The 27808-nt window shown below is 35.2% G+C and overlaps 1 protein-coding gene across 1 annotated transcript in view; it reads left to right on the top strand.

Annotated features, from left to right (window-relative positions):
* The window catches only part of SEMA3E (semaphorin 3E), a 220421-nt gene extending 195392 nt beyond the window's left edge, over window positions 1-25029 (top strand). The window contains exons 14-17 of the mRNA XM_081101912.1: window positions 946-1112; window positions 5180-5247; window positions 6620-6759; window positions 22841-25029. Coding sequence (XP_080958038.1) covers window positions 946-1112; window positions 5180-5247; window positions 6620-6759; window positions 22841-23293 — 828 coding nt within the window. The 3' untranslated portion in view covers window positions 23294-25029. The remainder of the gene's footprint in view (window positions 1-945; window positions 1113-5179; window positions 5248-6619; window positions 6760-22840) is intronic.
* Window positions 25030-27808: the final 2779 nt, after the last annotated feature.

Here is a 27808-nt window from a genome sequence, read left to right as displayed (position 1 = left end):
AAAGTGATCACAAGGTATAAACCTATAGTTATAAAATACCCAAGTCCTGGGGATATAATGTACAACATGGTGATTATAGTTAATAATGTATTGAATATTTGAAAGTTTCTAAGAGAGTAGATCTTAAAAGTTTTCATCACAAGAATAAAAAATTTGTACCTATGTATGGTGAGGCATGTTAACTAGTCTTGTTGTGGTGATCAACTAGCAATATATATAAAAATAACTTATTACATTGCACACCTGAAACTAATGTAATGTTACATGTCAATGATATCCAAAATTTTTAAATGCAAAAATATACCATTTTTGTCCAGACAGAGTGGCTCAGTTGGTTGAGGATCATCCTGGGCACTGAAAGGTTGCCAGTTTGATTCCTAGTCAGGGCACATACCTGGGTTGTGGTTTGATTCCTGGTTGGGGCACCTACAGAAGGCAAATGGTTCAATGTTTCTTTCTCAAATAGATATTTCTCTGTCTCTATCTCTATCTCTATCTCTATCTCTATCTCTATCTCTATCTTTATCTCTCTCTCTCTTTACATCTCTCCCCCTTCTTCTCTCTAAGTATGTCCTCCAGTGAGGATTTAAAAAAAATATAGTCCATTTTTTAATTTAATCTTTTACAAAACATTCCTCTAGATCTTTTAAAAAGAATTATAATGTTAGGAGATGAAAGGGTCTCTCTACTTAGACAATGGATAAAATAACAGTCAACTTCTTGAGAACTTTGAAATCACTCTAGCAATTTTGCTAGTTATGCATCCAAGTGTAAGTTTCATATCTTGGCGAAATTAAAGTACCAATGTTCTATTATCTATTACAGTCATTTAAGTGAATATTCAAGGAGGTAATTGTGTATGAATATGAAAATCTTGGTGTAAGAGCTCAGTGAGAGTTCTGTCCATTAATTTCTGCTAGTGGCCTCTCTTCTTTGAATCTATAGCAACAGCTGTATATTGGATCTGCTTCTGCTGTGGCCCAAGTCAGATTCCATCAGTGTGACCTGTATGGAAGTGCTTGTGCTGACTGCTGCCTGGCTCGAGACCCTTACTGTGCCTGGGATGGCATATCCTGTTCCCGGTATTACCCAACAGGCACACATGCAAAAAGGTGAGACAGAGTCCTCGAATGTGTACTTCCCTGGTTTAGGAAAATGCTAACACATTTTTTTCTTCTGAACCCATTCCACAAAAATAACAATGTTTTTTTTTTATTTACATTAATCATTTAGTCATATTTTATTTATGAGTTTTAAATTTTTCCTGAAAATTACACCCATCAATATTGTGTAGAAACTGGAGCTGAGCACACTACTAGATTTTTATTTTTCTACCCAGGTTTGAATCGACTCTTCCCCCTTCTGAAACTTTTGCTGCAAGACATGAAAGAAGTTTAAAATGTGGGAATGGCAGGCCACCACACATGAGGGATTCAAAGACTTAAAAGGAAAATAAATAAATAAATTCTAAAATACATCCTGCATTTGCCCCATGTCCTCTCAACCAGCTGGTCTTCATTTATTTCATTTTGAAAGTGAATATTTTAACTACTAAGCAAATTCATGACCTGTATAATTAATGAAACATGTGACTTAATTCAACACAAATGAAAGGTACTTAAAGACTTCCAAACTCTAATGCCTACAGTTCAGCAAGGTCATTGCCACTTCTTAAAGAAGGTAAATCTCAAGATTCTTAGAACAGGAGATCTTGAGGTGTAGCAAGTATTTTGAAGAATAAAAATTTTTCTTCACTCAAGCTTTATGAAATTCTTTGGGGTAAAATATAAGGAAAAATATTTCTATTTTATTTAGAACAAGCAATTCTCTTTTTCTCTTAATAAAGTGACCAAAGATAATAAAAAGCAAAAACATAGAACTATATACAATTTCCTTGCTGAAAAGCAATTTTTACAAACTTCAATTATTCTTACTCTTTCACTTTGGATTACTTTTCTTTAAACCTTTTTCAAAATTTAATTTAACCCAATTAATATAGTTGTATTCTTTATAGGTTCACATATATAATAGAACCTCATTTAAAAAAACTTAGTCACTAATTCAAAATTTTTGTTAATTTGGCTTTAGCTAAATTAACATTTCAATGAGTAAATGAAATGATATGATTAACAGAGAGTGAAAAGATGCTTTCAGAAGACTAAATAATAAACTAAATAATTTACCAACTCTATTAAAGAATCAAGCAAATTAATTGATTTTTTAAAATGTATTATTCATATTTGAAAACCATTATTACAGATATAGCCATGTTATTATTTGAATATATTATTTAATGGATTATTCAACTCATAAGGGTTTGATACAAGGTTTGTAAACAAAAATGTTTACAAACCTTGTATCAAACCCTTATGAGTAACAAGGTTTTTTATTAGGCATTTCATAGTGATGAAGAACTTTAACTGAACCGTTTCCATTGGTAAATATTTCTTGGTATATGGTACCTCTTATAAGGGTGGTACAATCAAAAGCTTGGTAGCATATTTAAAAAGGAGTGGACAAAAAGAGTCATTTAGAAAAATTAAATGAATGGGCAAAATTGTAGGCAGGAAGGAGTGAAATGCTGGAGTCAGGAGCCGTGCTCATGAATGAATTAGTTCAGTTCAGTGACATGTAATGGAGATCTTTCAGGGGTGTCAGATTCTTTTGAACCATCACTCACCCCTGGAGGAGAACTTTTTGGATAAATTCCAGCACATGAAGGGAACATAGTTTGCTTTTATAGCAGATCATTTTGCTTCAGGCCTGACTAGCAGCAGAAATTAAAAACTGGTCACTAAAATAAATACTTTTCTATTCATAGAGTGAAAATGAGTCAACAGAGGGGGGAAAAAAAAAAGATTGATATACAATCAAAACCACTTGTTTAAAATAGTCTTCCAAAATACACTAAAATTTATAGAGCTAAGTCTTTTTCTTCTCCTTACTCTTGTAATTTGTCTATTTCCAGGGTTCTCTTAAAAAGTTTCTATGAGGCAAGAGACATAAGGAAAATATGCAACCTTGAGAATAAAAGGCAACTTTGGATAACCTTTCTAAAACTCCTGATCATTGGCATTCCTTTTTAAGTGCTGAAATAAGGGACAGCTATATGAGGGGAGTATACAATGAATGAAAGCCTAATGAAATCTTTCTTTTAGAATGCATTTTTTCAGTGATTTTAAAGAAATTTTTGCATGGTTAGTATTGACATTGCTTGTCTAGAATTATCTGATTGGAGTTCCTTTATTTTCATGTCACTTGTATAATACACATGACACAACATCATTTCTGCAAAGTGGGAACCATTTTTCACGTCAGTGATTTACTCTGCTCCATTATTCATCCGTCATTGCTCACTACACTTTGTATTCCCAGTACCGAAGAAATACTCAGTGTAGTGAGCACTTAACAAAAGCAGTTAAAATCTCACCTAGAGCTGCCACTAGTTGTATAATAGCTGTGGATGTTAGTAGGGATTAATATAGAAGCATAAAAGTTTTTACTTTTGCTCTTTACTTGTCAAGTTTTATTTTCGGTTTAGCTCAATAGATTAATCCATGTGGCAGATTTAATCTTAACTTTGTAAAATCTGGGATCTGTAGATAAGGTTTGCTGATCGACAATTTTTATTTAAAAACAAAACATGCGTTTATACATAGGTCATAATCCTAAAAAATGACTAGAAGTGTTCATCTGCTCTAGCTCTCAATATAGGGAAGTACTTAAACAGTTGTTTAAGTAATGAGTTGTCAACTAAGATCTGAGCTCACATGTAAGAATGTACTCCATATCTTGAAATAATGTTCCATTATCATTACGGAGAGGCAGTGAAGGGAGCCTAGAATGAAAAAAGAAGTTGGAACTAAAATAAGCTTTAGGTGTCAGACCAATTTTGTTTTACAAAGGAGGACACAGAGGGCCAGAGAATGAACGCGATACGTTTGAGATCGTATAGCATGTGAGCGGTGGCATTGGGATTTGAATCTGGTTCCCTTTTCCAAGTTTTATCATTGCATCTGGCTAAAGCTTCTCATTGTCACTTAGGAAACCGCACCATCTCTCTGGGGTAAAACTTCTGCTTTGCCTTCTGTTTTCCCCACAGTTTTGGGGACATGCCATGCTTTAGAGAAGTGGTATATTCTGCCTTCATGGAATACTTCTGTTTTATCTATAATCTGAATTAATATGCTGAAGATCTTTATTTTAGAATTCCAATACTAATAATGATAATTTCCATTATTTAATCCCTCAGAAAGCTTCTTAGAAAGTTAAAACATGATATATGTATTTTCTGGGATCTGTAGATAAGGTTTGCTGATCGACAATTTTTATTTAAAAACAAAACATGCGTTTATACATAGGTCATAATCCTAAAAAATGACTAGAAGTGTTCATCTGCTCTAGCTCTCAATATAGGGAAGTACTTAAACAGTTGTTTAAGTAATGAGTTGTCAACTAAGATCTGAGCTCACAGATCTGAATTTTTCTATAATGTTATAATTTTTCAATTATATATCTAAACAGTCTGTAAAATATGAAACTATGCTAGAAGTGACCCTGATTCTAATAGACAGAGTTGCAAGATATCCTCTTAAAAATGTACAACACACCACCACATTGAATAGCAGCATATAATTTCTATATATGATCTCTGAATAAACGAGTAAGTTAAATATGTTATTGGTTACCTTTTGATTAGCAACTGTGTTTGGACTAATTGATCATGATGGCTATAGAACAAAGTATTTGGATTCCAATACCATTTTTACATGTACTATTTTATAAAGGAGTTTTATGTATTTTTTACTCAAATACTCTGCTTCAAATTCTACTTTCTTTCTCTGCACACATGCCTTACCACCCAAGACACTCATTTAAAATTAGACTTCTTATTGAACTAAATTTTTAATAAGATGGAGAGCTTTCTTAAATTGATTCAGTATCCAGAATTCAAACTGATGTGAACACTTAAAGAATAATGTTATAAGGATCTTATCCAGTGAATAACATTCAATGGAAATATTGAGAACAATGAAACTCAGATTTTATCCTTGTTTGGTGTGACTGATCAATTTCTTTCAGTAGCAGAGTGCTACTTGAATCTTTCACGCACTTGGCTCTATTTTAAAGTCTGGAAAAATGGAAATCTGCACATCTAAATGCGTTTACTTTCTTTCAGGCGGTTCCGCAGACAAGACGTTCGGCATGGAAACGCAGCTCAGCAGTGCTTTGGCCAGCAGTTTGTCGGTAATCCATAGGAAATTGATTGCTATGGGTTGCTTACAATGTACATTGAAGAGATATCGCACATTTCTTAAAAAGGGTCCTTGTTTTCTTTGTGATTGATATATACAAGCCCAGCGTTACTGAAAGTATTCTTTTTTCTTCCATGCAGTTAAAATATGAATTTGACCTATAATCTTTTCTGATTCAGTAAATGAAGTTTTATATACTAGTACTACCAGCACTTTTGTCAAGAGTGCTCTAACTTGTGTTGTTACCTACTAAGTTTTGGGATAGAATAAAGTAGAAAAACTGTGATTCTCTCGCTGAAGTAGAACAAGCTGAGAGCTGGGGCTGGCTGCGCAGATGTTGGTTTCTGAGGAACAGGGGTAGGTAGGAACAGTGTTGCAGCTCTTCACACCGTGATGGTGGTTGGTGCACGGGCTGTGCTTAGTGTCACCGGTTTCACCAGGAAGTCACGGAAGGAAGGGGCACCATGGCTGGAGACCAGAGGTGTTTATACACAGTTCTAGAGACTGGTCCAGTAGTCGCTTGATGGGCCCTAAGCTGACTCAGGATTTTGTGCAGGATGTAAGTCTCTGAGAATATTGGCTAGAGAAAGGCAGATCTTAATCCTCGAGAAACGTAGGGGTCAGTGTTAAAGGTGAGAACACAGGCCTAGGGAAAAAGCCGTGGGATCTAGTTGTTGAATTTGACCTCGGTTAAAGCAACAACAATTAAATCCACTTGCTTTTATTCCCCACTGCAGTGAGGTATACTTGCCTGTGTGCAAATTTGGGTTCAAGTTCAGTGGGAGCCCTTCTGATCCAAGATACAGTTTATAATCAAGAAGCTCTGGTTCACAAAATCCTTAGTTCAGTTTCATACCCTTTTCTTACTGCAGGAGCCCGATATCTGGAAAAGTACAATCCCTTGTCAAGATGCCACTCACTCTGTGTTTACATAGAGCCCTATCTCCTCGATTTCTGCTGTCTGCTTTTGTCTCATGTAACCGTGAATTGAGCTCTATGCCTTGCTTGAACATTTGTTGCTCACCTTTTCTTACCTTCCTTGCTAAGCACTTGCCACTGACTTCCTATATATTTAACACTGATGACTAATTTAACACTGATGCATCCTTTTACTGTCCTCCTGATTGTCTTATCCTGTGAAACCAAACTCCCAGTTACTTCCTCCTGTCCCACCCAAAAGCCTGCTGTGTCTTTAATGTCGAGATTTTGATATCCCACTAACTCTAAAAAACTCATTTAAGTTAGCTTGCATTGAAATTAGCAATAAATGAGAGTTATTCAGGGCTCTAATGAATAATCTTTTAGAAATATTATTTACCAATAAAATCCAAGTCTCAAGGCTGATGTTAACATTCCTATTGTAGGGGATGCTTTGGATAAGACTGAAGAGCGCCTGGCATATGGCATAGAGAACAACAGTACGTTGCTGGAATGCACTCCACGGTCTTTGCAAGCAAAAGTGATCTGGTTTGTACAGAAAGGACATGACACAAGAAAAGAGGAGGTAAGTCAAAGCTGCACATTCACACCATGGTGTCTTTCATATAGTGAGCAATTAGCCAATAGATGATTATTTATTGGATGCTTAAAAAGAAACAGTCTTCTTATGCTATACATGTCATTTAAAAAGTGGGGTTATTTATTGTGTGTTTTATATCTATATATCAATTTCTTTTTTTTCCTGCCCTTGACAATCCCCTGGCCACCCCTTATATATCAATTTCAAACATTTACACACATAGATTTTTATATACATCTGAATTAAATATAATATAAATAAATTACATATACATATGTTTATATATATAATTTAGATCCTGGAGGCTAGATTTTTATTCAGGAGGAACCTATAGCTTCATGATTTTAGTGCCATATTATCAAAATGATGCTCTTAACTTGTACTTCCCAAGGCAATGTTCTAGAAAAATAGCAAACTTAAACACCATTGACACTGTATCTAAGACTTATGGATAATCAAATTGAAACAACAACAATAGCAGCCAGTATTAAACTGGTTGTTTGATAAAGCTATTAAACATGTGTGACACATTGACACTGGGGTTCCACTGTAGTCCACAGGGAACAAAAGAAAGGCATCAGCTCTTTTTATTAACCAGATTTAGTGGTGGAGCTTATATTTCTATAATCATTTAAATAATGAGTGAAGAACAATTTGGGCAACGTTTAGGAGGATAGCAGCATTGAAAACATACATACAGAATAGTCTGGAGGTAGTTACTGGATAAAAGAATGCAAGTCTAGGGAGCTGGTTGTTTATAGGACGAGGTCAAGGGCATGAAGCAGAGAAACAGATAAAGCTTTGTTGATGTCCCCTCACCTAAAAAAAAATCTTTGTTGATGTTGATTTAGGATTTGAGCTCAATTTTAACAAAAGTGGGGTTATAAAAATAGAAAGTAGAAGAAAATTTGGTTACATTAATGGAAAATAGATGTTGGTGAATATTGGAGAAGTGGTGCTTGTAAAGAAAAGGTTGCCCGTTGAATAAGGGAAAGAAATTCTAGAGACCTGCTGTGGGACACAAGGGAGAGCTAATAAGTGCATAATGGAGAGAATGACTGAATGGAGTTTCCACCTCATTGTGGCGCTAGAGAGCAAACATTTGTCATTAGAAGCCAAAATTATTGATTCCAAATATAGAATACATTGACTTTTTATGCTTTTTTCCCTAGCCTATTGTGAAACTAAAAATCCAACAGGATTTTGATCCAAAATTATACACTACTTTCTGAAACATGATTACATTTGTAAATCCCAGGTTCCTAGTATAACTATTACAGAGTAAGTCGCCTCAACTTACCAAAGGCTCTAGAAATTATATAAAAAGGCAATCTGGCTGTAACCAGTTTGGCTCAGTGGATAGAGCATCGGCCTGTGGACTGAAGGGTCCCAGGTTCGATTTCGGTCAAGGGCATGTACCTTGGTTGTGGGCACATCTTCAGTAGGGAGTGTTCAGGAGGCAGCTGATTGATGTTTCTCTCTCATCGATGTTTCTAACTCTCTGTGTCTCTCCCTTCCTCTCTGTAAAAAATCAATAAAATATTTTTTTTTAAAAAAAGGCAATCTGAAAAGGAGAATCCCCCTAAATTTTACGATGCCGTAAGAATAAATGTATATCCAAAAATGTAAATTATTGATTTAGCACTAACGTATTTTCCATTCCACAAATTTGAGGTGGAACTGGTTTTTAAATTCCATCATAATTCACTTGGCAAGAGAAGACCTGAGAATATTCTGTAATTATCCAGTTGAATGGCTTCAGCAGTCAGAGAAGTAATTTTTTCATCAGTAGTTTTCTTCATTCAGATTATTCTGTTTCTAATTTTGAATTCACCATAAACTGTCTTATTTGGAAATCTTTAACAAATAATTTTGACATGCTGCATCCATCACAATGTTCACTTTTAAGCTTCTTTCTCACATCGTTGATATAATTTCTGATTTACCCATATTTTAGTCCCAATCTTCAACTACATTTAAGTAGCCCTGACTGATATATTCACTGATATTTAAATTTTTGAATGTACTTTCTTCATTAAAAGTTTAGCTATAAGAAATTAAGATAGAACTTAATTTCTATAGACATAGCAATCTGATTTATTCACAATATAAAGTAAAAAAAAAACCAAAAACACCCAAAATTGACATCAACAGAAGCTGAATGTGTCTGCTGTATACACGAGCAGATGCACCTTTTAAACATTTTAGAGTCTGTTTAGAGTATTTTTAAAAAGATTTTGAGTTCAGAGTTGTATATAAAACCATTTTTTACTTATTACAGTTACTGTGAGGCAGCTAAGATAATTATTTTATCAAATCTTGACCCTGGAAATGCTTTTGAGAGCACCTGACTGTGGCCATCAAGGCTCATCATGCACACTGTAAGCCACGAGAAGTCATTTTCTTGCAGTCAAATCAGAGTCTCTGTGAAAATTGATTGTCATATGTACATCTTCCTTTTACTGAACTAAAATTTTGAGTTTGGAGTATCTGCCTGCAATCCAATTTCAGCCCTTTGAAGTTACACAGACACACATATTCAGGCGGATATTTCTGTTGAAATGAATCTTTAAAAATGCTTTAGATAGCATCTAACAATTCAGTTGTCTAGTTTCTAAACTGGATTACTGCAATTTCCTCTTAAAAATGTACTTTATAGTTCCCTGCTTCCTTAAATACCATATATGAAACATAATCTCTACACTTTTTATTTATTTCATAAATTTTTATTGAAAGTCTACTTTATTAGTACTTCATAAAGGAGCATTTTTCCTTGGCTTGATGACCTGGCTAATCGTGGTGAGTCAGTCATTGTGATGCACTGAGGGAAAAGGCAGCAGAAAAGGCTTGATAGATGGGGCTGTTCTTTAATGTGTGTCTGCTGCACACAGAAACCATGTTAGGTGCCTTACCTGGTTATCCTTAGATCTCACAACTGCACATGAGACATAGTAATCCTCCTCTTACAAATGCGGAAACTAAAAGAAGCAGAGCTCATAAACAGTCAGCATGGCTCATAAACATAGCTGGAAACAAAGCATAGCTCGTAAACAAAACTAAAAGAGCCATAGCTCATAAACAAAGACAGACCCCAGATTTGGACCAGGTATTTCTGGCATTTTTAGACTATATCATTTTATTCTAAAAATGTATTTATAGATGAGGTCATTGAGACACAGACTTTCCTGATTACTCACAGCTAGTAAAGTAGATTCAAATACAGGTATCTATGTTCTTTAAACTAAACCACGCAACCTTCTGAAATCAGAATTCTAAGTATAGCTTGGGATGCTTTGGGACATGGACCAAATGGAAAACAGTTTACTGCCGAAGTTCTGGAATTTGATTTCTGAAAAAAAATGCCCCTGGTGTCAGCTTGAGATGTATAGATACAGATATAGATATAGATATAGATATAGGTATAGATATAGATATAGATATAGATATAGATATAGATATAGATAGATAGATATAGATATAGATATAGATAGATAGATATAGATATAGATAGATAGATATAGATATAGATATAGATATAGATATATAGATGTAGCTATAGATGTAGCTATAGATGTAGCTATAGATATAGCTATAGATGTAGCTATAGATATAGCTATATTTTTTTCCATCAGAATTTAGTGGTGTATACTGCTACAGCTTTGGTGCAAAGCCAGTAACATCATGTTTAGATGTCTGAGAAACTGCCATTATCTTTATTTTCAATGGCACATTAGCTGAAACATTTCCCACTCTAAGCATTAATACTAGGAGTCATTAGTATATGATATACACATCAATGTATTTCTAATCTTTTCAGACTTCTACTCTATTTCTGTTAGTAGAAGGACAATTTTGTGTCAAAATAAGTGTGTTCTATCTTGAGTCTATGTAGATATAAAACTCAGAGCACTCTATCTCATTTTCTTGGGTTTATTTATTCATTTGCCTTATTCATTCATTTGAAACCTACTTATTGAACATCTACCATAAAGCACCTACCACATATTCTGCTTTCATAGAACTTGTATTTTGGACAACAGAGAAAGATGATGATAATAATAATAATGACAACCAGCAACAATACTACTAAATAATAATTATGATTAATGTATCGGATGATCCTAAGTAGGAAAATGCAAGAGAGATTACTTGCAGGGAGAGGTTGCAATTTTTTAAATGGGTGATCATGGAAGCTCACCAACAAAGTGATATTTAGAAGAAGACTTGAAAGAGGGGAGGTAATAGGCCACATGACCACATTGGAGAAGAACTTTTAGGACAATGGGAACAGATGGTACAAAGGCCCTTGAGGTACCAGTGCACCTGATATATTCCAAGAACATCAGGTTGAAGGTCAGTGTGGCTGGAGGAGAATGAGCACCAGTGAGACTAATAACTGTGAGTCATAGGGTAGATAAAGGGCAGCTCAAGGAGGGACTTGTAATATTTTATAGACTGGCTTTATTGTTTGCTCTAAGTTAAGTAGAAAACCATTGGGTAGTTTTCAGCAGAGCCATGATATGATCAAAACTTGGTTTTAAGCTCATGCACTGAGGGGTCGCAGGTTTGATCCCTGGCCATAGTTGGTGTGTATGAGAGTGGCAACCAATTGATGTGTCTCTCTCACCTCCCTCCTCTCTCTCTCTCTCTCTCTCTCTCTCTCTCTCTCTCTCTCTCTCTTCCTCACTCCCTTCCCCTCCTTCCCTTCCTCCATCCCTCCCTCCCTCCATCTCTCTCTCCTTCCACTCTAAGAGCAATGGGAAAATATCCTCGAGTGAGGATTAACAACAATAAAAATTGGTTTCATAAAGATCACTTTGGTAATTGTATTAAGAATATAGTAGGTAGGGGGTGAAGATAAAGGTGGAAGCAGGTAATCATTCAGGTGATAGGGACATAAATCTTTATGTTCAATGGCACAACATTAACTATTATGTGCCTTTTACTGTCAGGATCAAATGATGTACAAGTGGCTACCTCATACACATAATAGCAATGTGCAAAAACTCTCTGGTATTATTGAGACTTGTGAAGGCTGTTTAAATCTCAGATGGAATACTTTTTCTACTTTCTGCTCTTATCTCTGTTTAAGTGTCTGAAATTAATATTTTGAACTCAAAGTTCACTTGAAGCCTACTTTAATAGATGATAAGTCATTGTTTTAGCCTCTTTGAAGCCCATAGTCTTATAGTGAATATAAGAATGTAAGCAGATTATCAATTATGCTATAGTATGTTTGGTATAAGTTATGCTGGAACTATGGGAAAAGAAAATGGTCTTAACCAACGGACCAAGTATGCAAGTGGAATGATGGAAAATCAGGAAAAGAGTCAGGGCTTATATTTTTATTTGAGGTTATATTTGAGTCATGTCTTCTCAAATGGATGAGTAGAAGTTAACTAATATAATCATATGTGGTAGAGGTGAGAAACAGTATGGTATGTGTATATCTGTGGCTGGGAATAGGATGCAGAAATGAGTAGAGAGATCAAGGAAACATTTCACTTTCTCTGTAGCCAATAAGAACACCTTAGATAATCTGTTTTTACACATTATTCTAGAAACTGCTATATAGGCTTGGAGGATAAGCTAGATGTCAAGAAGACCATTTAAGAAGGTATTTCAATAGTCAACTGAAAGATTTTTTACCAAAACTAACAGTGTTAGCAGGAATGGAAAAGACATTTTATTTTTATGAGATAGCATTGAATGCATTTGATATTTGAAGTAAAAGAAAAGCAATAAAAATGATTTACATGTTCATTGTTTGGATGTTTGGATGGTCAATAGTGGAGTATTCATGATTCAAGAATATAGAGAGGTAGCATGTAAGTGTATGTGTTTCAAAATTTTTAACAGTTGGAATCATTATATACACATAAATGTGCCTTTTTATCTACTGTAGTGGTAATATTAAATATTATTTAAAACTATTTTATGGAAATGAGATATTCTATCATTTGGATATATGACAATGAATTTAACAAATCCTTTTTGGGCATGATGTTGATTAAAGCCATTGGCTATTACAAATAACATTTCAGTTTATCTCTCTGTGCATATTGTGCATATCTATAAATAGTTTCCGAGGAGAATTTCCTAGATGTGAATTTGATAGACTGAAACATATAAATATGTTAAAGGGTTAAATATAAGCATGCAGAGTTTGAACTAGTATGTTTTACTCTCATTAAAAAAAAAGCTGTAGAAATGTACACACACCCCAACAATGAATGTGGGTACTTATTTACTTCATCTATAACCAACCCTGGAAGTTATTGTTTTTAAATGTTTGTCAATTTGATGGTTAAAAATATCTTGATTTAATTTTTGTTTCTTTGTTTACTAGAGAAGTTGAACATGGGTTCTTGTTTATTGGTCATTTATTTTATTTTATTTTTTTGGTAAGTTGTGTTTTTTGTGTTTTTAACCTCTGTTCTCATGGAGTGTTGGTAGTTTTCTTATCTACACTAATAAAAGACAAACATGCAAATTGACCATACCTTTGCTATGCCTTAAGCCATGCTCACCAGCCAATCAGAGTGGCTATATGCAAATTAACCCAACCAAGATGGCGGTTAATTTGCATATACTGGCTGGGAGCAAAGACTGAAGACAACATGGAAGCAAAGAGCTACAGAAGGGAGCAAAGGAGAGGCAGTGGAGACAGGAACAGAGCCAAGGCTGCAGAGGTGAGAGGCGGGAGGGGAAACCTAGCCAGAGCGTCTGGGAGCGGGAGCAAAGCCCGCCTCAGCAAGTTTCACTCCCTTCTCTGCTTCACTCCAGCCACAGGAAGCCCTATTCTTGCAGGAATCTTCCTGCAACGGGCCTCTAGTTGATTATAAAAGACTAGAGGCCTGGTGCACAAATTCGTGCACCAGTGGGGTCCCTCAGCCTGGCCTGCGGGATCGGGCCAAAACCAGCTCTCTGACATCCCCCGATATGTGAGAAATATCAGCAAGAAATAGTGTAAGGCAAGTGAGTAAGCTCTGGTCCCTAAGACCAGCATTATAATTTATCTTTTGGTAAGCATAGAAAGTTTATTTCCCCTTGGTCCTCCATTGATCTTTCCACTGTAGATTCTCTATTTAAGGGAAATATATTTGTGTGTTTAAGAGTCCTAAAAATACAGTATCTCACTTTAAAATAGCTAATTATAGGTATTGTATAGAATTCTTAAATTATGCACAAATGTGCATATTTACTATGGAAAATTCAGGAGATTGAATGCAAGTTAATATCAAATCTACAAAACTTCAACTTCACTCTCAATTTTTTTTTAACTCTATGCCAAAAGTTGTCACTTCTCAACTTTGACTTCAGATCACATACAATCAGCACTTCCTTCCAGCTAACTTCGTGTTTATTGCATCCAGGCTATATGTGTACAGTTTTAATTAAAACATAATTTTATTGATGATTCAATGCATTATGGAGACAGCTTCTCTTGTAAAAGCAAAACATAAAAACTGGAATATACAATTTACATCTTTTCATGTTGCAGTTGTATTATGTCAGCACATCCTTATTTTACAATCTTGTTTGCTAAAATGACTCATATTTTCTTGACCTTCACCAATGCTAACACATGACAGAAAGTCTAAAGAAATCAATGGCAGCCATACGTTTTCACTTTTTTCTTTATACACATGTACTGAAAGCATCAGGTTTGTTCCACATTGATATAATTTATTTTGTTTTTCATTTTCATATTATGAAGTGCATGAACTATTTGCCTCATTCAAAACATATTTAGCAGTTTTGATGTTTCTATTTCAGTCCAAAATATTCTCATCATTTCTGAACTAACAGTTCTTTATAGATAAATATTCAAAATTTACATTTTGAAGCATTGAGAAGTATTTTTACAATGCCATTTGCCCCATATTTTAGTTCTGGAGTAATTAGCTGTATAACACATTAATTTCACTTTTTCATTCACAATGACAAAGACAGTTCCTATGGTATGAAATGAAAACTATAAAGCAACTTTCTAAAAATAGAAATGAATCTAGATTTTTAAATAGAACTTTCTTCTTTTTACATTCGAAGAGAATTCAAAACATCTCTGAAAAGTAAACATACTTTCCTAAATCTATGGAATCATTGTGGATCTATGTTTTATCCTACTGAAACCCCTCTAACTCTGGGCATCTAAGTAAACAAAGCAACATGGTAATGTAGCAAACCCATTGCCAGGCACAGCATAGCTACTCAAAAATACTAGTTCCTTTCACTTAACAATTCTTCTTGTTCTCATGTAAATTATACTTCGTATAGTCTTCTAGAGAACAGAAAATATAATAAAAATATAGCAGCTTAGAACTGTGTATCTGTACCACATTTGTTAGGCCCATAGAACAGCTCAGATTGAACTGTACTTGGGAACCTTGTTCTCACCTGACCCTGAGGTGTTATCTTAAGGAAGTGAATTTATTGTAGTGCTGTTGGCTGGATGCCTGCCTCTCATTTTATGAAAACAGAGAAGAGATTTCACTCAGGCCTCCATGCCAGGAAAATATGTAGTTCTTATAAGGAATAATTTTAAATATATTAGTTCTTATAAGGAATAATTTAAAATATATATTTCAGAGACATTTGGATCTTAGAATTAATCATACTTTCTTCTTGCCTTTGATCCCTAGGCAATTTAGAATTGAAGTTGTACTCCAGGTATAGTAGTTGTTTAGTGCTTTATGATGTGCATTTTTGTTTTCAAACATTAGCTTTACTTTTATCCTCTGTCCTCCTACTTTCCCTTCATCCTGATCATCCTGATATTCTTATCTGTGGAAAATTTTTTAAAAATACCCTTAAACTTACTATATAATTAAGTAGTTATATAATCATATGACTGTATAAGCCTCAAGCATGAACAGATTACAAACAAACTTATTGGTTGTCACACCAGGATAATCATTACAAACAACTGAAGGGTTTTTTGTTGTTGTTTGTTTTTATCTTTGGTTTGTTTTTTGCATTTTGGTTCCTATTTTTTACTTTCAGATGCATAGTTTAGTTAAACATACTACTTTATTCACAGCACATTGTCATGATCTGTCCACACAAGTCCCCTCTTGTTTGATTTTATTTTTCTTGGACCACCGTTCTCCACTTTCATCTTGCTTCCTCAGATGCATCATTGTAATGATTGCAAGGTATCCAATACTACATTTGTATATTGAATGAGTATTTAACATTTTGAGTTTGCATGAGCCATAAAAATAAATATGCTATAGATCTTATGCTGCTGCTTCTTACTTTTTAAAACTCAACACTGTGTTTCTATGGCTCATCACTGTTGTTGTGTGTCTCTGGTTCGTTGTTTCTGTTACTGATTGAACATTGCAGGCATTCATTGCTCTTCATTGATCCATTCTCCTCAGAGGGGACCAAACACGTCATCAATTCCCACTACTATGTCTTTAATGATCATCTCTGAAAATAATAACATAGATCAGCATGTAAATTTTTGCATTATTAACTATCAAAATCCTTCATTCCTCTAATTATTGTTGACTTACTTTCCAGAATTTCTTCACCATTTTCACTCTCAAAGCTCCCATTTCCCCACATCCTCACCAATATTTAGTATTTTCTAGTCTTTTCCTTTCTTCTGTGTGTAAGGTAGTATCATTTTTAAATTTTCATTCTAAAATTACTATTACTAATTGAACATAACTTGAATACTTATTAAGCATTGGAGTTTCTCTTAATTTCCTGTTTATATACTTTTTCCCATTTTTCTCATATAACTCTCTTTACTTTCAGGAATTCTTTGTATCTTCTATATTTTAATCCATTCTTGAATATAAATGTTTAAAATTTCTTCTTTGATATAGTTGGTGTTTTTTAATATAACATTTTTTCACAGTATGGTTTTGAGTTCTTATTTATGATAATTTTCCTCTCATCATCTTCTTTTGTTAGAAATAAATTTTTCACATTTGGATCTTTAATCTGAAGTATAAATACAACTTTGTTTTCTATATAGTGAAACAGATTTCTTAAATGAGCTATTAAGAACTCACCCTGTCTCTATTGGGTAATCATCTTCCTCATATAGCAGGTTCATAATGGAAAGTGTTTTTAATAATAGATATTTTTTATTTTTATACTGTCATATACAATATATTTCTGTAAGTCCACCAAAAAATCTTTTGAATTGAAGACAGGCCAGATAAACAAACAAACAAACATATAAATTGTTGGTCTTTATTTCTTGACAGAAACTGATTTCATTGTTAAATATATTCTGAACTAAACCAGTTCAAGGCCTATGAAAAGTATGGAGCCATATAGTTGAGACACATGGAAATCATGGCTTCTTCCTGACCAGCTACCAGATGTGCAGGGTTCTTTGTTCAATTACTTTTGTTATTTAACATTATGAAACATACTGAATCAATCTTTATAGCTAAGAATATTAAAACCATTTCCAGTAAAAAATTCTGTATGTTTTTATATTACCTATAAGAATATTTGATAAAATGATGTATTATGTACCATCTTATTGACCAAGTAAATCTGGTCTGCAGACGCAGAAAAAGAACAACTGGATGAAAAACACTTCTGTAATCAGGGTTTGAAGTTGAAGGTACCCATGTTAACTAAAGTGGAAAGATTAAATCGTGGAAGGACTTCAAATACAAATCTCTAAGTCATTTATTATTTCTAGGAATTCATAGGCTGTGGAAGTCAAGCTTCACTTTCAAGGTGATTTAATCTACACAGTGTACAATCATCCAGATCTGAGAATTAACACTACTTTTATTCTTGAATTTATGCTTCACTGTAACCAGGAGGAGAGACCTGAATTCTGAGACAGGCCCTATCTCTAATATGCAAATAAATGAGGTGGAACAATTCCCATTATAGTCATCTTGCTTCCACATCTTCAAACTCGTCTGGACTTTATACATACACACAAGGCTATGTTTCTTAAGCTTGGGTTTCTGATAATGGAAGAAATTCCTTCTTTTTTGACAGATTTTTTTTAAAGCACTCTTATCCAGAGATCAATGGTTTGTACTTATATCACTTTTGCTTTTTGTTTTATTTTAAAAACACTTTCATGAACTGATTGCTATTTGCCAGAATATGAGCTAGGTGACTTTTATGTTTTCTCTTGTGTGATTCACTCTCGCAGGAGATTTAGCAGAGAGAGAACCAAGGATCGTCATATCCAGTGAGGATGTTTGTGTGCAGATGCTTTCAGGGGAAGGCAGTTTCCCAGAGCTGCTTGTCCTATGTGTCTGTGAAGCATACATAGCCCTGTACACTAGTTGCTAACTGTTCCTCAAATTATGCTTGCTTCTTTCCTAGCCAAATCCTTATTGGGTTTACATAGAAATGGTGAATCACTTGGTGAATTACTATATCCTTATTGGTATACCTCATTGTCTTGCTAGTATACTCTGAACAGATTAATAAGTTTTCATTTCACTATGTTCATAGCACTCTACTCATTATGGAATAATCATAATAATTAAGAGGTAGGTCTTTGCCCTTATGAAACTTATTATACAGGGTGGGGCAAAAATAGGTTTACAGTTTTGAGTAAACAGAGTTTATCCTTATATTATTATTTATTAAGTAGAGGCCCGATGCACGAAATTTGTGCAAGAGTAGGCCTTCCTTTCCCTGGCTGCCAGCACTGACTTCCCTCTAGCACCTGGGACCCGGGCTTCCCTCTGGCCGTCAGCAGGCACCCAGGACCCAGGCTTCCCTCACAGCCCCGGCTTTGTCCGGAAGGTCATCCAGAAGGACATCTGGTCTAATTAGCATATTATGCTTTTATTATTATAGATTACTAGAGGCCTGGTTCATGAAATTCATGAACGGGGGGAGGAGGGGACGTCCCTCAGCCCCGCCTGCACCCTCTTGCAATCTGGGACCCCTTGGGGGATATCCAACTGCTGGTCAGGACCTAAACCCAGGTCCATGGCTCCTAACCACTCACCTGCCTGCCTGCCTGATCACCCCTGACCACTCTGCCTGCCTGCCTGATCGCCCCTAACTGCTCGCCTGCCTGCCTGATCACCCCTAATTGCCTCTGCCTGCCTGCCTGATTGCCCCTAACTGCTTGCTGGCCTGCCTATCACCCCTAACCACCTCTGCCTTGGCCCCCGCCACCATGGCTTCGTTTGGAAGGACGTCCGAAATGACGACCGGAAGGTCGTTTGGCTGTCCGGTCTCATTAGCATATTATGCTTATATTATTATAGATTGTATTATTTTCCACATGAACAACTGCAAACCTACTTTTGCCCCACCCTGTATTAAAGTGATGAAACTTTCATGAAAAAAATATTTGAAGAGGATTATAAATACCATCTTGTATGCTACAAATATGAATGCTTTTGAGTTATAAAAAGAAACAAAACATATATATGGGCCATAAAGAAAGTACTCATTTAAGATGTGAAAGTTTAAGCCTGGCAGGAAATTTTAAAAATGGATTGACAAACGGTAGAAAGGAGTTTACTGAGGAGAAGAAGGAATAAGACATGGAAGTGGGAAATTAGATCACAAGACAGGGAACTGAAAGCAGAAGGAGTTTGAAGAGGAGGATTTGACTCTATTTTTCTGCAAGTTGTCCCCACTACCTGCCCTTAAATTATAGCATTGTTCTTGGGCCGGTAGCATGACTTGTATTAAAATGTTTATTAAATGTTCACAAGAATCAAACCAGAAATGCATCCTATATACTTGTAACTTTTATTCAAATAAAAAACAAACATATTTACAAATAAAATATAAGCAAATTTATACATCATTTAAATGTATATTTAATTGGATGATTTTTTTTTTCCACTGAAATGAGGTATCTCCGTGGAAGTAAAATGGTTCGCAGACTACCACATATGTGTGTTTGTGAATATATAAAACATCTGCCTATAGCACTCTGTGCCATGTGATGACTCAATCCCCTTAACACTTTATTCAAGTGACTTCAAAACTTTTTATATGCATTACTACATAAGGATGCTGTTTGGTTTTCATTTGGCTGGAACATATCATTAACATATTAAATCCATCTTTGTCCTCCTTAGCAGCTGGAAACTCTCAAAGCTTTGAACGTGGATCAGATCTATGATAAACACAAATACTAACAATTAGGATCTTCCACATGATCCCAAATATAGTTCTTTTAAAATGTATATTGATTAGAATGGAAATAATCACACTAATCTAAGAAATCCTTATAGAAAACTCATTGATCTCAGAAATGCAACTATTCCACCAACCCCAGTCTGAGAGGCTCTCTATCTTGAGCTGTTGGGATATAGATTTACAAAGGCAGGATCTGGTTAATTGGACAATTCTCACCTGTTCAGGCAAGCAACAGAGAGTCTGAATAACCACCCAATCAGGAGCGTGACAAAAGAAAGTGAACTTTGAAGAAGAGTAAAATAGTACTCATTTGTTGAAATAAAGGGTAAAGCTACCAATCAGAATAAAATTAATGCAAGGGCTGTTTATATTTGCAAATAACGATGCTTGTTCAGGCATAGAAAAGTTAACAAGTGAAATGATGATAAGAAGGAAATAAGGACACTTTTATAGGGGTGTGAGGGAGGCCTGTTTGAAGAGAGAACATTTAAGTCGGCCTTTCTGAATGAGAAGGAATCAGGCCAGACATTGGGATGTTTCTTTAGACAGAGACAAGATTATAGGTTCTGAAACAGAATCCAGCTGGGCATGAAAGCAAGAACAGAAAAAAGGGAGATTTGGGGAGAGTCTGCCATGAGATAAGGTCAAAGAACAGGTCATGAAGTATGAGCCTAGCATTGTAGCAAAAATAATAAAATGGAATGGCTGTTTCTGATGCTCACCAATGAAGAAATGTTGATGGGGATTTGAGATCTGTCGGATATGAGGATAATAATGAGAGAGAAGTATATATGGTGTCCCAAAAAATGTATGCAGACTTTGAATCATTATAAAGGCAGTGTTTATTAAAATACATTTCATTTTCAAAATTGAGCTATCAGCTGTTAAAGTATGTATACATTTTGGGGGGACACCCTGTATATGATAAACACTTTCAGATAGAGTGACTATCTGAAGTATCTATAGAAGAATGATGATGTAATTGTCAGAAATAGGGAAATAAGTAATTGGGGGGAGTCTAAGTGAAAAGACATTGAATTGTGTATAATGAAGGATCAGATAAGTCTCGGTTAGTGTTTCTTAATTTATAGGGAACAAAAAGAAACAATGGATTATCTATGTGCAAGTTGTACCATCTTAAAGAAGCTGATTGAAATTAGGAAATAGAAGAATTATCAAATGGATGCAAATAAAACATGAGATCAGAGAAGGACAGAGGATTGTGCCTTAGAGGAAATGAGAGATCTGTAGAAGACACCAAGAAAAGTCCCAGGACAGTATAATGGCTTATACTACACAGAAAAAAAAAAAAGACAGTTAAGTAGGCCAGTCCATTATGTCAAATGCTGCCACAAGTTTAAAAACAATGGATGCTGCCCTTCAGCGTCAGTATCACGAGAAGCATGGTGTGGTCATAGGCAGGTTGCAATACGTGGAGAAAGCTAGTGGTGAAGGGAAAATTGGCAAAAGGCCCAGTTAAACTGAGCAGAGCAACTCAAAGTCCTTTACGAGTTATTGGTTGTGGCAGGTGCTAAGGCTAGATTCTCAGTAAAACCTATTTTTTAGGTTTTATTGTTTCCATGTACAATAAAAGCTTTGGTTTGAGGGCTCTTCCTTGCTCCTCACTGGAGAACTTCTTGAGTGAATGACTGTAGCATTTTGTCTGCCAGGCCTGGTCCTTCCAAGTCAAGGGAAGCACCTATGAAGGACATATGGAGCTCCTTTTGTCATCCAACTATGTCACTCTGAAGCTTCTGAGTGATTAATTTACCTTGCACAGCTGACAAAATGCCCCAGGGAGCCTTGTAATTTATCATTAACATTCCCATTTGCGGTACAAACTCTCACTCTAGCACTAAGGCCATTTTCCACATTATCACCAATTATATAAATGACCACACATGGGTAATCATGTATGATGAGTCAGTCACATTGCAACTTTGGACATGGCCAAACTGACCAAGGCCTGGGATAGCTGAGCCTGGTGGGCCATGCCAGGACCTACTACTGGCTCAAAAACATGCTTGTTGGAATGGCCTTTACTACCAACGTGGTTGCGTTTGTGGCTGCTATGCCCTATTATATTGGCAAAGTTGAATACTGCTCTTGTTTTGTATTGTCAAAGAGAAAATCAGAGAGTACAGTGTAAATCACTTTTATACCAGCATCATGTGATCCTGGGCCACATGAAAACATACAACAGTTTGTCTTTTATTTCAAGGAAATGTAGAGGTGAATAATTAAGAGATAAGATTTTTTTTTTTTTTTAAGAATGGGAGAGGGTGAAGGTAGTCCAGCTCTCTAAGTAGAAATCCTTGTAGTAACATTTGTCATTCTTATATGAAACACATAAGAACTCCTCAACTAGTAATTCTTTCCATTAAAAAAGAAATTAAACAAATTTTACAAATTGTCATTTCACTTTAACTTTGAGTGCTATATAGAACTGAATATTTTTCTAATAATTGAAAGCTCACTCACTTTGCTCTTAAAAAATATTGATGGCTCTGGCCAGTGTAGCTAAGTTGATTGAGCATCATCCCATGCACAAAAATCACTGGTTGGATTCCCAGTCAAGACACATGCCCGGGCTGTTGGCTTGATCCCTCATAAGCGATGTGCAGGAGACAGACAATCACTGGTTCTCTCTCGTCGATGTGTCTCTCTCTCTTCCTCTCCCTTTCTCATGCTCTCTAAAATCGATAAAAACATATTAAAAATGTGTGGATGTAAAATGACCTTAAAGTGACCTCAAATATAATTTAGTTCAGAGAGAGGGAGAACTGATTTATTTCATTAGGCCCCCTCCCCTCTCTCATATATATGACATTTATTTCCTCATGTTATAATGAAAATGAACAAAATAAAGATACATTATAGGTTGGTATAATATTCTTCTGGATAATAGTCCGGTGTCATTATTTTGTTGTTGTTGTTGTTGTTATTGCAGGTGAAGACAGATGATAGAGTGGTTAAGATGGACCTTGGTTTGCTCTTCCTAAGGGTGCGCAAAATGGATGCTGGTACATATTTCTGCCAGACAGTAGAGCACAGTTTTGTCCACACTGTCCGCAAAATCACCCTGGAGGTCGTAGAAGAGGAGCGCGTGGAGGAAATGTTTAACAAAGGCTACGAAGAGGACAGGCCTCCCAAGATGCCGTGTCCAGCTCACAGTAGTATCCCGCACGGAGCAAAGCCATGGTACAAGGAGTTCTTGCAGCTGATTGGTTATAGCAACTTCCAGAGAGTGGAAGAATACTGTGAAAAGGTCTGGTGCACAGATAAGAAGAGGAAAAAGCATAAAATGTCACCTTCCAAGTGGAAGTATGCTAACCCACAGGAAAAGAAGCTCCGCCCCAAAGCAGAGCACTACCGCCTGCCCAGGCACACTCCGGACTCCTGAGGAGGTGAGACCACCCACTGGGTTCTGAAGAATTTATATTTGAAGCCTAAAAGCAAAAGAAAAACAAGAATGAGAAATCATCCAACTTCTTTGCATTACTTTAAAAAGATATTTCTGTAATACAGAAATGACTAAGAGGTGTTATGATAAATTATTCTACATACTCATTTGACTGGTTAAACATCATATAAGTTAACTAATTTTTTTTTTAAATAAGTGTATGGTTCAATGGTTTCACATTATATTTATCAAAAAGTGACGATAGGTGTAGTTTTGAGTACTTGACTGCTTTTCCAAGGCAATTATTACTTTACTCTTCTTGCTAGACATAAGATAATGGGGATATTGATGAAAATTTTGAGATTTAAATAATCATGGAAAAATAAAAATAAATGTTTTAATCTTTCTGAATTTTGCCTTTCCTCCACACATAGTATCAGATAGTTTACTATTCTCATGTTAACTGTCTGTACGTTTTAAAAATGATTGTATTAGTGTCAAAGCCATGAGCCAAGGTGTGTTGTAATTATTGTAAACCATGAAAGAAAAATTGTGATCACCTTGACAATTGTGCCCTTCATAAAACATTCATTGCACCATAAAGTGAAGAGAAGAATTAAGTGAAGGTAACTTCTCAGAAAGATCTCAAAGAATGTCAAAACAGATGGACTTACAGTTAGAACGCTTATTGAAAAATTTTGCTGCCCTCTTCTGGTAGAACAGTATATTCCTCTACAATTTGTCTAGTAAAGATGTGGAAGTTTCTCAGTAGTATATCTAATCCATTTTTAGAAAAAAAAAACTAACTGAAATAACGATGTGCTAATGCTTATGTCATGCTTTAAGATGTTAATAACTTATTACCTCACAAGCCAAAAATGATATTATAGCACTGAAGCTCTATAAAAACTTAAATTGTATGTCTTCTAAGTAATCTTTCCTGAAATATAAAATATATTCCAGAAACATAATCTTTATTTCTGAAAAAAATATTAAAGCATTTTGCTCTGAGATGTCAAATTTTCCTCTATTTTATATTAACAAATAGAAAATTATTTCATGAGTTCGCCTAACTCCCAAGATGTTCAGAGCACTTTTACTTTTCTCTTATAAATAGTATCAGGAGATTTTATTATTGAAAATGTTTATTTCCTGAAGTTTTTTCTTCTCCTTTATGTAGCAATTACCTTTCTAAAATATACTTTTAAGATTTTTCATTTAAATAAAAATTAAAAGCAAGTGGATTACATATAAAAACAAGTATGACTATTTAAATGTTAATCTTAAATAATATTCATTTTAGTTTTCAAAATTAGCTTAGAGGATGTATAAGTAAGAAAGTCCAAGTGTTGATAACTTGTAATGTCTTTTCATTTTATTCTAAAATTACCAAATACATAAATGTTTCAAGAAAGTTTAAAGAGTTCATTCAGTAAGCTGCCCAGCTACAAAAGGTCTAAAAGATACAAATATATTGAAAATAAACATTCTCTGAAAAACTCAGTTGCTATGTACATAAGAATCCACTGGAGGTCATTGCTGCCCACCAATATTAACTGGAAACAATGTATTGAAAGTTTCATTAAAAAGATGTATTTCAGTAAAGCTGCCAGATGTAGAAAAATAGAACCATAACCACAGATTACAAGACCCTTAGCAAAGGTTATGTCCAAAACACTCAACGTGAACAGATAAGTCAATAAACATAATTATTGAAAATATTCTTCCATTAACACAAGAGAAGGGAAAGCAGGATTTTTCTCCTGTATTTGAAATTTAAGAAAAAAATTATGGCAGATAAGGCATAAGTAGTTATCATTTTAATCTCCACGCATACAACCAGTTAATAATAATGACAATGTCACTTATGAACTAAAATATTTGACAACTGGATAACTAAAAATGAGAAAAATAACTTTTCTATGATGCGTCAAGAATTGAATGGACCTACATGCTTTTAAACTAAAACTATGAACCAGAAAAAAGATATATTTTACGTAAAATGCTAAACTTGATTCTGAAAAAATAAATACAAGCCAAATAAGCTTTTGAAGACTCAAATACACAATTCAGTGAAAGCACTAAATTCCATATATATGTATATACAGGTATATGTATATACATGTGCTTCGTGTTTCAATTTTCTCTCTGCACCCCACACACACACCCACTTCCATCACTCCCCCCACCACATGCACACACGCACACATCATGACGTACTTTGAGAAAAATGCATTGCCCTCTCAAAGGACAAGCCAACAATTTATGTTGCTCTGTCCTTGAGAATCTGAAATGTACCACAAAAACACATTTCAGGTCTTTTGTTTGTTTTTTTCTGGCATTAAAACTCAAATTCAGAATCTCATTGCAGAAATGTCCAGGCTTGGAAAATCACAAATGAATTGATATTTATCCCCTCTTTCTCGAACTTGGGAAAGGCATGCCTAACTACCTGGAAGAATTCAGATTTTGCCCCAACCCCACCTCATTTTCTCCAGACACAAACTCAGTGAAGGAGAAAGATTCCCTCTGGGAAAAGACAGCTGAAAAAGAATCACCACCACCGACCCTAGTTTCAAATGGGGCACCTCCAGGCAGGGACTGTCTCCTGCTTCTCCAGCCTATTCTGTTATTCTCGGTTGAGAGGGTACCTGTGGATGGATGAGCCTTGACATCACAATGAACACCTACATCACCCATTGAGCTACAGATGCAGGTTTGTTAGCAGGGAGGATTTCAACTGGAAGGTATTTTACGTCGTGATTTGCGACGCCTCTTCCATGCCTACCGTCCTAGATGGCTACTTTTTCTTTTGTGTTTATTACTGAATATTTCAGCACAAGGCTATCAACATGGTGAAACAGGGATTAAAAATAGGAATAGATACTAATGAGGGCTCTGGAAGAAAGACTTTGCCTACTTAGTAAGTGGCAATTCCATATATATGAGAGTTTTTCCTTCCCCAAATTAGTTGAGTACTTATGATGTTTTTATTGTGCTTAATATTTGCTATAGGGTGTAGGGTTTTGTAAATCTTCATAGTGATTATGAACATTTGTAAAATTTGTAAAATACAATAAATCATTTTGAGTGTTGGTGTTTCGCATGAAACAGATACAGCAGCCATTGTCCTTAAAAATGAGTTGTGTTTAGCCTGATAAAGAAAATTACTTAGCATTGTGTAGGTATTTGAGATCACGAAGAAGTGCTGCAGTTATGATGCAGTGGGAAGTCATTCTTTTTCTTACGGTGGAGTATCACATCGAGATAATTTTTCAAAAGCAGTGCTCATTTTTAAGGACAGCACTGTTGCATTTAAATCAGATATAAATACTAGATTTCCACGAACACTCTTTTGAATGTAGTGTGTTATTTAAGCTGGCATGTTTATTTTATTTTTCTGGGAAGATAGCATTATATTTTGGCTCTCATTGTAAACCAAATGTATTCTGTTTGTCTAAATGGCTTAGTTATAAGCTCGAGTACTATATTGGCATATTCTTGTCTGTATGGCTTCCTTTTATGTGCTTGCCTGGGTCCATAACAGCACGTGCCATATTATTTCTTTTCACGGATTATAAGCCATGAGACATATCATCTGGTGGCAAGCTGCGAAGACCATTGACTGTCACATGGATTTGCCACTGTGCACTGCATAATTCATCTGTACCATTATGTACAATTTCCATTTAGTTTAACATAGATGATAAATAAATATTTGCTAAATCCTTACATGCTTTTTGAGGAGTGTTTTCTAAGTTTTTTGCCCGTTGAATTCAAGTTTCACAGCATGTCAAGCCGAAATGTAACCGTACAATGCTAGAGTAGCACTCTTTTTTAAGAAGTTAGGAAACAATTCCGTTCTCTTTCCTTGTAAATACGTGAGTCAACTTTCTTAAGGAGGAACAAGGCCATTCATCTCATTACTTTGCAGCAGTTGGGTTTATGTTTAGGCATCATGTTCCTAGGACCAACAGCCAGAAATTCCTTTCTAAACCACATTCTCCAGATAAGAAAGAGTGAAAATGAAACTTTTAGAATGGTAACCAGCAAGATGTCTATGATTTTGGCAAGCCTCAACTTCTTTCTTAAGGTAGCTTAATTGTTGTTTTATCTGCTGTTATTATAAGACATTGGAGCGGTCATTTAAATGAGATTTAGTGTTAAATGATTCTCACTTTGGGGAGTTCTGTTTTCAAGTAACGTGGTGGTAATTACTTACAATGCTTGGAAGGAAGATGAGGCTCTGGCATAGTGTTTCTGGCAGCTTTCTGATATGACAATGCCATTAATGGTAACTGTTTATACTTGTTTTACACTTGCATTCATTCATAATATAGGGCCTCCTTTTAGAGTAATATTCGATGAACCCATTAAAACTGCTTTTTCGATACATATTTAACTACTAGTCAAGGAAAAGTAGAGAAACAGTTGTGGTGACTAGAAATCTCTTACCTATTATTCAAAGAGAACCAAAGTGCCTGGCCAGTGTGGTTCAGTGGTTGAGCATTGACC

Source organism: Myotis nattereri (genome assembly GCF_964212035.1).
Source record: "Myotis nattereri genome assembly, chromosome: 11".
Classification (NCBI taxonomy): Eukaryota; Metazoa; Chordata; class Mammalia; order Chiroptera; family Vespertilionidae; genus Myotis; species Myotis nattereri.
Note: the sequence above shows the minus strand (reverse complement) of the source record. Positions and strands in the feature narration are given on the sequence as shown.